The 11,703-nt window shown below is 40.5% G+C and overlaps 2 protein-coding genes across 2 annotated transcripts; one reads left to right on the plus strand and one right to left on the minus strand.

Moving 5' to 3' along the window:
* Positions 1 to 690: 690 nt before the first annotated feature.
* LOC310856817 (1-phosphatidylinositol phosphodiesterase) lies at positions 691 to 2,585 on the minus strand (the record flags this gene model as incomplete). The annotated part of the gene is made up of 3 exons (XM_083762309.1): positions 691 to 957; positions 1,251 to 1,821; positions 2,527 to 2,585. The coding sequence occupies 3 exons, from the start codon at positions 2,583 to 2,585 to the stop codon at positions 691 to 693; spliced, it is 897 nt and encodes a 298-aa protein (XP_083618435.1).
* Positions 2,586 to 7,687: 5,102 nt separating this feature from the next.
* On the plus strand, positions 7,688 to 11,409 carry LOC310862094 (protein rapunzel-like). The gene is made up of 2 exons (XM_083769831.1): positions 7,688 to 7,757; positions 10,286 to 11,409. The coding sequence occupies exon 2, from the start codon at positions 10,351 to 10,353 to the stop codon at positions 11,038 to 11,040; it is 690 nt and encodes a 229-aa protein (XP_083625957.1). The 5' UTR covers positions 7,688 to 7,757; positions 10,286 to 10,350; the 3' UTR covers positions 11,041 to 11,409.
* The last annotated feature ends 294 nt before the right edge of the window (positions 11,410 to 11,703 follow it).

The raw sequence follows: 11,703 nt of genomic DNA on the forward strand, positions 1-11,703 counted from the left end.
ACATCATTGTTCTGTACCCATCATTTTAACGATATCTGCATATTTAGACAAATCATCAGATAATTGAGTGCATTCTTGAGTTGCAGCTTGCTTGACTCCCGAACGCCATGAAGCTGAAATAAAGTACAATACAGTTTTTTCCTTTCTTTCTTTTTTAATGTTTTAAACCTTGAACGTGTTTATTTAAATAAAGGCATTATAATGGTAACTCTGACAGGTAGGTTTTTGTTTATTGTTATTTGTGCTTTTCTTTGTCTACTGATTTTCTCCAGCCGAAGAGCACATCTCTCCCACCAGGTAGTGCTCCTCTATGCACTTTTGTAGTATTGTATTTCACCAGGAACTAAAACTGACATGGCAACTTTACTAGAAATGTTTACAACATAGCTCTGTTTCCTTTATAGAATCATTTGGTTTTGTTATCGTGGGTTAAAAGAATGATGGTGGGTCCCATTGTCTTATTTACAGTCTCCAATGTGGAAATAACTTGGCTAATATGAGAAGTTGGGAATAAAAACACCACAAACAATATAAAAATAATTGTTTGATCAGACTTATCAGTGAACAATGTACATAGTTCTCAGCCTTGCTGTGAATTGGGTTACGCTTAATTTATTCTCTTTTGCACAAGCTTGCCGCTTTGCGACACAGTCGTACTACCGAGTATAAATAAGACTACAGTATCCTTTCTCAGTTGAAGTCAATGATCATTTGAAGGAGAGGAGCAGCAGGGTAGTCCATGGTAATGATTCCAATGCGTTGTTTCTGACCCATCTTGGCATCCAAGTAGTCAAAAAGTCTGCGATTGATACGCTGTGCAATGGCACTGGGGTAGGTGAAGACACCGGCTCCACTGGCAAAGGTGAGAAACATCTGAGCTTTGTTTCCCTCGGGCGCAGCTTCTAGGTGCTCATGCACACCTCGCCATTTCTCTTCCACATGCAGCAGTGTGGGTACCTGCAGGGGGACAAACAGCTTAGTAATAGTAATCATCTCTAAACATCTGTTTTCCAGGCAATAATGAATATATATTACCATATAGCTATAGCTATGTCTCATTTAGGCTATACTTTGTCTCACAAATAAGTGATTTTCAATAGAAAAATCTGCACTGCATAATCCTGAGTGTTAATTTAATTATGAGTGTACAGCGGAACTAAATGGGCCCATTTGTGAACTCTCAGGGTTAAATTAACACTGAGGAATTAACTGTGTTATCTGTCAATGAGGCTTTTAGAACGTATGCCTACACTCCAGTTATCCATGATGTCCAGGGAACGGTAGCGCATTCCCAAATCTGGCCCGGCAAAGTCTTGCAGGACAATGAGCCTTCCCCGTGCCTGGCCCATGGTGGGCATTTGACGGCTGTGCCACAGCAGATCCCAGTGAGCGTAGCGGTGGATGTAGTTCACTACAGCACCATAGATGTCATAGGTCTCACTGAACTCCTCCCTCAGGCGCATCACCACCGTTTCCGTTGGGTACTCATTGAGGAAGTCGACTACTCCCTCTAGCACCTGGCCAAAGTGTGCCCGCTGGTAGGACACACCGTGATGGATGGTCAGGTTCCCCTTAACATGACGCACACGGATGTCAAGGAAACGGACACCGGCACGAAGCTGAGACGCCAGGGCCCAGGACTGGCATTCGGCAATGTGCCCGCCATGCAGCGCCATGGTGTTGTGAGTTCCAGGCATGTTCACTTCAGATAACGGGAGGCTGTCAGGGATGCCTGCCATCCAGGAGGAGTTGATGAACTCAGGGCTGGATGTGTCATCGTAGTCGGGTCTCTGTATGGCACCGTCACCCAGAACGATAGCTCTAAAAAAGAAAACATGGTAAAGTCACCATTTATAAACAGCTGCAGTGGTAGGCATTGCCTAGGCAACAGGCCTGCTAGTGATAATACTGTTATCTGGCCTGACAAACGGGGTGGTCCCTCCAGAGATGTGCTGGGAAGGGAATGGGCCCTCGCGAGTAATTCAAATTGCCACCTTAGCAGTACGCTCTGTGTTCAGAGAAGGAACAACTCTATATTTGCATTGGATTGGACACCTCTCTACTGCTAAATAAAATAACATGTGTATATTGATGATACAAGTATCCTTGCATTTGTTTATACAGAGCAGGGTGGACTTTTTCCACTGACCTCACAGCCTAGAGTATGTGAAATGTGGTTGCAGGGCAGAAGATAGATGATAGATGAACACACGCAGAGACATATGTCTTTTATAGCACCCAATTCGATTCAATTCAATTTAATTCAAAGGCACAATTACATTACCAAAACAAGTGTCAAAATATAAAAACACTCCTACTAATAATTAGGATTGGCGGATTAGGAGGACAGATTTTACGTGGGAATATACTGTATACAGTGACAAAAACTTGTCTGTGGCAAGTTCAATTTCTTAAATGAGTCTTCTGGCCCGCCATCTAATGCTTAGAAACAAATTGACCCAAGACCAAACTTACTTGCCTACTCCTGATGATATATTTATACTTTAGCTGATTCAATATACTCACCCTGCAAGGAGCATCAGTTCAAATAATGTTTTCACAGGAGCTTGTTGTGTGCCGTTCATCATTCCTGATTATCCCAGTTATGATGACAGGATCTGTAATCAAAGCAAAGCAAACAACACAACATTTATAATTCCATCAGAAATGATCTTTTTAAGGCATTTTCTTTTTTTTATGATTCAAAGTTGTATTGCTTTTTTTTCAGTTTAAGCACAAAGGAATGCCTGAGAATGTAAATAAAATAATCATACAAACAATTAAGATAACAAATAAATATTCATATGCCACAAACAAATAAAACTAAACTAAAAAGTAAATACAATACACGAAAACTAACAAACTTTTACAGAAAAGATAATAGAATACAGACAATAAAATAACTACACCACACTACACTACACTACACTACACTACACTACACTACACTACAATACAATAAAAAAGAAAAGGAGAAGAAAGTAATACAATGCCATTTGAACCTGGGTAATATTAATTTACACTATATCCAAAGAAGCACTGAGAATTCTCAGCACCTGAGCTGTATTGTTTTGGAGCTCTTTAAGAGTAAGCTCTTTGTCTGTGAAAAACCATAGCACTGACGAAGGTCTGAGGACCGAAATGTTTGCTTTTTAATTGCACCATGAGCACAGAGCACCATGAGCACAGAGCATGATAAAATAAAATAAAAAATATTTTCAGTCTAAGGAGTTTTACTTCTTTTTCTATACGGTGAGCTTTTCCTGTCAAAGTTCCACTATATCCAAAGATAAACAAAAGACAAAAATAAGTATGTTGCGCTCACACCACATTGGGATCTCTGCAGTATGCATTCTATATCCTCCCCATTTACAGATATATTTATCCAGTCTGTCAGACCTCCTATATGCCATTTATTATGCCACAACCCTGCCAATCTCCACAAACCACTCTTGAAACGAGGGACTCCCCGCCGCTTTCAAAATCATCAAAATCTGTCTACCAATCATGATAGCCGTGAGGATGAAATCTACATAATCACAATGAGCAACCTGCTTTGGGTCACCCAGTATATAAAGCCTAGGGCAGAAGGGAAAATCAACCGTTGTCATTTCTAAGATACAATTATGACCGTGAGCCGTGAACTAGGGTGTCCACCGATGATGGGTCCTTGCACTTCCAACACTCATCTGTGTCCTTAAATCCAAGTCTGTGCAACCGTGAGTGTCCAATAGAAGCGGTTGAGAATTTTAAATTGAATCAATCTGATTCTTTAGACATTGGTGTTGAACTTTTGCAGATTTCATCCCACTCCTCTTCTCCAATGTCTATATTAAAAGTTCTGGGTGAACCAAATACTCCACATAGTAAGTGCATTAATTGCAAATATTGCCAGAATGTAGATATGATCTGGGAAGGCCAAATTCTGTAACAAGGTCTCTTCTTTGTAAAAGTGGCCCAAAGTAAGAATTCCTGAGTTGAGGTATGGGTTTGTTTTGAAATTTTGACATATTGTTTTCCATGTTTCTTGTAAAGCCCGGGGAGACTTTTTTGTGGATAAACCGGTAAGAGGTGGAAGAGTGTAAGCTTGTACTAAAGGCGTAGTGATAGATCAATAAATTGGGAAGTCCCAGTCCCCTTTTTCCAGTGGGAGCTGAAGTTTGGCTTGCCGAGCCCGATTCCCATTCCATAAAAACTGGAGTAGACCCAATGCATTTTCCACTATATGATATACAAATCATTTACTTTACCTTTGCGGAAACCTTACATAAGCTTGGTAAATAAACACCCCCCATCTCATTTCAATAGTTCTTGGACCTTTTTCACAGCAGACATTTTTACATAATTGTTTCTTTTGAATTTGACATGGCGGGTTGGAATATGAACAATAATGTGAATACCCAGTCCAAGTGATTCCCACATTATGATAACCCACATGTTGCACAGAAAACATTTCCAATCCTAAAAGCATAACACCCAATCGGAAAAGGTGGGAACAAAGGTCAGAGCCCATGCAGGCTGAGAGTGTGAGTGAACTCGTCTCACCCCTCCAGAGCATTTCCCGAAAATAAAAACCAATAGGTCGTCCCACACAATGCTCTTCTAGCTCCTGAAGTTTTCCTATAGGTCCAGTCTTACCTGAAGCCGGTTGGTAGGTGTCCTCAGCCGGAAGGTCCGGACGGAGTTAGAGACTGAGGGAGAGGAGCAGGAGAGAGAGAGAGAGAGAGGGGGGACAGAGATGAACTGTCAGAGCCAGCACACTGACCTGGGATGTTGATGTAGCACATGCCATGGTAAAGCCTCTAGGTCCAACGTCAGAGGGTTGGGGCGGGCGGTGAGGTGGGCTCTCTGAATTGATCACGCCAGGCCATTCTCTTTCAGAATACACAGCTGAGCGAGCTCACAACAAACACATGCGTCGTATAATGACCACACACACACACACACACACACACACACACACACACACACACACACACACACACACACACACACACACACACACACACACACACACACACACACACACACACACACACACACACGCCATTAAAATTAGTTATTCTAAATTATACAATCTATTTATTATAACTACCATGCTACTTTCAAGAACATGAGAGTTGTAATGGTGATACTGGTTTGGTTGGTTTGATGTTCATAGCTTATAATTTATTTAGCAACATTTTACCTGAAAACCTTTCTGTATAATTAATTAAACAGCAGAACAAGCGACCGCAGGTGCTCGAGTGAGTACAAAGTATTTGGAAAATTATAACAATATCTGATGCTCTTGGAACATTATGAACCAAGATATATCCAAACAAGAAAACAGATGTCCCATGCATTGGAATAAATACAGTATATTTGAAAAGTACATCATAATATCCATGTGAAGACCAGCTACTGTATGTGGTCTAAATATGCTGTATTGCATCCTTTTAACTTTGCAGCCACCTTACATTAAAGGCTTTAAAAAAAAGTTCCTTCCTGCTAATATTTATTTTGCCTGGGATATCTGTACAACTGCTCTTAATTCTACTTACGATAATAATATTATTATTATTATTATTATTAGTAGTAGTAGTAGTATATGTAATTGTTATTATTAAGCTTTATATATTAATAAATAATGTTTTAATTTATTACAAATATATAATTATAAATAATTTATTACAACAAATTAAACCTTCACCAAAAGGTTAAGTAATAAAGTAGAAACATGCTGACAGCAGTGACAGGGATCACATTCAAAATTAATTTAATTTCCAGTATAGGGCATAAAAGGTAACATCTGTGGAAACTTGTGCAGATGACCATTTTAACATGTACAGTATTTATGAATGGATATACAGTAGCCTATGTACACTAACACACTATCAATAGTAAATATGACTTTGACATACATTATGTACAGTGTGTGCGTGCGTGTGTGTGTGTGTGTGTGTGTGCAGATGACTATTTTCACACGGTTTCTTGGAGCTGAGGTCAAACTATAGGCCAAACTATACTGGTCAATATTATCTCCTCTGTAGTCTGCAACGACATTATGTAATCAAAATAGTTTTTTTTTAATTGAGCTTTTTGGGAACAAATGGGACATTAACATTTGGCAAAAAATTGCAGATCTACAAGCTCACAACTTGTCACAACATTAAGTGTGAACGCACGATTATGTGCAGCGTGTGCGTGTGTGTGTGCAGATTACTATTTTCCCACGTTTCTCTCCTATCAGTCAATGATAGTGTAGAAAATTACACAACAAGCGTGTCCTGGTATCCTCTTCTGCCCTCACCACACGTATGCGTGACTGCGTGTGCGGCTATGCAGCGAGCTAAACATCCTTCTACAAAAAGCAGTCAGATGAATCTTTATATAGAAGTTATTTTTGTAAAACTGTGACAAAAGACAGAATAAATAGCATGTGTAAATTTCCCATATTGTGAACACTCTTATTGTGTGTTCACAATATTTTAATGGAATAAGGTCTTATTGTGTGTTCACAATATGATTTTAATGGAATAAGGTCTTATCAGAAAGGCCTTATCAGAAACATAGCTCCTGGAAGTGCAATGCCACCTTACCTGTTCACCCTCTACACTTCCGACATCCGCTTCAACTTGGGCATGTGCTAACTCAGAGGTTTTCTGATGACTCCTCCATTTGTCAGCTGCATCATGGATGAGAATGAGCTTCGTATGGTGGTGTCACTAGTGACAACAATCATGAGAAAGACGGAGGAGCTGCTGGTGCCTGGTGTGCATGGCGGCTGGTGGGCTACTGGTGGAGGAGCAAGAAGAGGCCCCCCAACTCCCATGCATCACCATCAAGGGTGGAGATGATGATGGTTGACATAATTATTCAAGTTCAAAAGGTTCAACAGGCTGCTGCAGATTATCCCATTAATAATATACCGTATAAGTCAGTGCTATTTTTGATATCTTTATTTTGTGTCTTATTTGTTGTATTAATAGATTTTTAGGACATTTTGTTTAGTATGAGAAATCCTGATGGAAAATAGTTCCTAAACTAAGCTCATTAGTCATTACTAGCCTCATTCTGCTCAAGGAGTTTTATGAGAGTCAATTGATTCTTCTCATTCAAATCCAACAAGCCATGACCACCATAACTAAAATATTTATGGGAGGCACCGGTTTTGTCTTTTCTTGGGCGTGGTGGTCACCATCACGCCTAAGAAAGGACAAAAACATGCAATTGGATGCAATGCTGAAACTTTAAACATGGCTGTCAAGTAGCCCTGCTGCTATAAGCCCTGTCCTTTTGGCCCTTGAGTTCTATGGGTGACCTCAGACATATTTCCTCATCCTCACCCCCGCAGGTTCTGAAGGTGTGGCGATGATTGGTAGTACTGAAACAATGAGAGGATAAGCCTTTTGCTTTGGATACTGTGGTTACAGCCGCAGCCCGCAGTATACACTTAATAACCAGAACATCCACCCAATCAGCAATAGGCAAACATGAGTCACTACTGCTTGACATACTCAGTCGTACGACGGTGTCCAGTGCCGAAAATAGCCGATCTACAAGCCCACAACGCGTCGCGATGTGACGCGTTGTGGCCTTGTAGATCGGCTATTTTTAGGCGCGGAACACAGTTGTACGGCCGGCTTACAGCATTCCTATGACCTTATATGGCACAAAGGGGCTGGTCTTTAATATTTGTCCGAGTAGGAGGAAAATGGTGGAAAGGAAAGCCTGACAGATTTTGAGAGGACTATCTTACAGCTGTTTTATCTCGGGTAAGTAAACAAGTAAATCAGCATGTGTGACCTAAGGACTATCTGAATTCTGTGTTGGGTTTGAACAGATGTATAGCAGACCATAAATGAATGATAGATGAGACATGCGAGATCATCAGGAAATGAGTGTGCAGTATTATGGTCAAAACAAATAACGCATGTAGCTTGTCTTCCCGAGAAAAAAAAATCTTCTAATATGAGACATCACATGTGCATAACTGTCTGATTTGGAAATCAGGAAATGCAGAGCAACCTGGCCAAAACAAATAAGTATTGAAAAGGATTTCATAATGGGCCTTAAGCCTTGTAGGAGCTAAAAAAAAATAGTTTCTATGTTAATCTCTATGCAAATGAGCGTTTTAATGTATCAGTGTCCAGAAACTATCCTCCCTAGTCATATCTTTCTTATTATAGGCCAGGTTTACATCCATCACAATTTCTCTTTGAGGATATGTTTATTTACATTTTCAGGTTATACTAGTATGAAGACACACCCACTGACAATATTTCCCCTGCAGTGTAACCTTCAAGCAGATGATTGATAGGTGATATAGCTTTAACAGTGGACAATTATAATTGTCTGTTTAGTATAGCCTACAGCTTGTGAGCTAAACGTTAGTAATTATTGCCCGCTATAGGCTACAGCAATACTTCATTACAGTTAATGTGTGTAATATAATTATTTTCTAAATAGTATTAACATGTATTTGCTTATTTAATAATACACTCAAGCACACATCCTACCCTCAACTCAACATATGAAAACAATCCTCTGATTTGATTTCTGGGGTAACTCTCCTAATAGGCTACTACTGTACATTAACACTGACACAATAGCCTACTCTCAGGTCACTTCATACTTATCCTCGGAAACCCAGACGTTTTTATTTCCAGGGAGAAATAATACTTGCATTAGGTCATATGGGCCTAGATCCATGATCGTGCTCTATATTCACAAGAGACAGCTATGTGTCTGCGTAGCTGCTGGCAGATTTTTGTTTTTACTGTAGATGTTGCAGACAAACAGGCCTAAGTCATTAGGCTATTTGACAATCATACATTTGTCTAACATCTCAGTGTTGTAGATTGAGTTACCTTACTTAAATATTAGCTCTAAATGATACAGCCTAAATTAACAAATCAGGGGTTTGCGTGTACGCAACCTGTTATGTTATACAGTGAAAGTAGCCTCCCTCCCGCTTAACCTGAGTATAGGTCAATGAAAAATAACAAGAGCAACTGTAGAGCCTTTACCTGTAGCTATACATTGCAAGGGGCAACTGGGTTGAGTCGAGTTTAGATGCGTGCTTGAGTAATTCAATGTCCAGAGAATTGTCATGTCAGATATGTCAATCCATTTATTGATCATAAGCATTCTTTCCATCAGTCAGAATTAGAATACAAAAAACTCAAAACAAAAGGCATTGAACGCCGACCTGCGTCATGGCATCAAACTCTCATTCAAAAACGGTTTGGCTTTTCCCCTTGCACACCTGGGTCACGTCACTCACGAGTCACTACCATGTATAAATATGTAACCACCCCCTGTGGTGGTTGCCATGGTGAGTAATAATGCCACACCTCTAATCTGCACCATAGAGGTATATATTGAGGCCACACACTGTGATTAGAATGACATCAAATTCATTGTCATCAAGGTCAAACAATTAATTTAAATAAAAACAAAATAAATAGAAAAGCATTTTGGCTCCAAAAGTAACTTGGAGCCTTGGTTTTTATGAACCAGCTACTCACTTTAGTGGGGAAGTATGCATTAAGTAAGACTATTGCCTATGCACAAACCAATTACTCAGATATCTTCCTTTTCACCTTAATGTCTACATTCCTTCAGATTATTCAAAAGGTTAACATTATAACCCTTTCATATTACAATAACACTCATTAGGCCTATTGATTACTTATTTAGGCCTATTGATTACTTAATTTTAATAGAGTACTTCATCCATACGCCCAGAGACAGCAGACCTATAAGCTGTATTGCCTTGCTCTCCTCTCCCCTGCTGTTAAGAATCGGCATGTAAAGTGACTCCTTTTGCAAATAGTTTGGTGCAGACCCTGTCACACAATTGTTGGTACCCTGGGTTTCCCTGGGAACGCTATACTGTAAGTAACCGTAGGATAGTAAATTAGGCCCAGGCCGTGGCGTAACGGTCTGGGCACCTGACTGGTAATCCAGTCGCAGTGTGCCGCGGGTTCGACTCCCGAGCCCGACACGGCCTTTGCTGCATGTCATCCCCCCATCTCTCTCCCGTTTCCTGTCAGCCTACTGTCTGTCCCTTCAAAAATCAATAAAAGGCGTAAGCCGCAAAAAAATATATAAAAAAAAAAAAAAGGATAGTAAATTAGTATACCACAGAAAGCAATCCTTTAAACTGTAAGTAAAACCTGAAAAATGTGAAGACGGTTACAAATTTGACTTATGCACACACAATTACGTACACCTTCATTTCTTGCACGAGTGCAATATTCCTAAAGACTCACATTACGCTACACCTCTCTCATTTCAGCCTCCTGACTAATTTGTCTGGACGTTGGGGTTTCGTGGGAGGTCGAGGAGCCATAAGCAGCAGCCATGGCTAACGCAGAACAGGTGAAGAAGACTGCGGTCAAGGTGTTGAACTGTGTGGAGAAGGCGACCTCCTTTGCATCCTCCATCGACCCCATGTTTGGAATCGTCTCCTCTCTGATCGGGTTGGTCCGCAAGGGCATGGGGAGTGAGGAGGCACACGCTTGCGACAAGGACTTCCAAGAAGTCCACAGCAAGCTCACAAGCATTTCTGAACAGAACCGCCAGTGCCTGCGGCAGATCCGCATCGATGAGGTAAACCAGACCTTCGGCAAGTATGAGGAGTACATCAAACACCAATATGAAGCCTTCAACAACATGGTGAAGATCGTGAAGAAAGATCCAGAGAATGCCCAGGAACACATGGAGGAGTATGCAAGCATTTATGAGAAGGACAAGACCGACCTGAGTCTCGACGTGTACTACCGCGGTGTAATGGGGACCGGAACGGTGTTCGGGAGGCCCCTACTGAAGGTGTTCCTGGACCACTGTGAGGGTGACCGAAAGATCATGGAACACCGCTGCTCCCACCTGGGCCACCTCTTCCAGATCGGCCTCATTGCCCTCATGGCCTACACGGCGGTTACCGAGGACGATGAAGACGAGGTTAGGGAGAAGTGGGGCAAGAGGGTGGAGGCTATCCAGAACAAAATGCTGGAAGTGCTGAGTCAGTGCAAAGAGGACAGCTCCACCTAAACCGGAGCTGTAGACGGGCCTGGAGTCGACGGAGGGGTGTGGTCCTCCCTTTCGCGATATTTACTGCAGGGTTTACGTTTTAGATATAGTGAAGTATATAAATCTCTCTCAGTATCTACTGTATACTCTGTCGTGGACCAATGAAAGAAACCAAATGATGTAATACAATCTGATGTTACCTTTTTCTTTGTTCGGGCACATACATTGCAAATATTTCTTTAAATATTTCTTTTAAGTAGGCCTATGTTATTCTGGATTGTGTGCTATACTTTTTTTAAGAAAACCACTTAAGTTTGTAAGTTGCACCTGCCAATAAATGCTGATATAAATGCAATATTTTATATACCGGTAATCTATTCTATTGAATAAAAAAATATCAAAATTGATTCATTATTTCTGTGTGAGCATTTGTTATGTACAGCTTCAAAAGGTTGATAAAGATAAAGTACCACACTAATGACACTATACTTATTATTACTATACAGTATTTGAAATCGTATAATCAAAAAGCCTATGAAAATATATCTGATATGATCTCATTAAGGATAACTCTCTGAATGTTGAAAACAGTCCCGGACTGTGCATTTATTATTAAACAAACTTTGAAAAAGCATACAGCAGTTTAGGAGGGTCATTTTCTGGCAGTAAACAGGTTTCATCTTA

Source organism: Protomyctophum parallelum (assembly GCF_964188405.1).
Source record: "Protomyctophum parallelum genome assembly, chromosome: 1".
Lineage (NCBI taxonomy): Eukaryota > Metazoa > Chordata > Actinopteri > Myctophiformes > Myctophidae > Protomyctophum > Protomyctophum parallelum.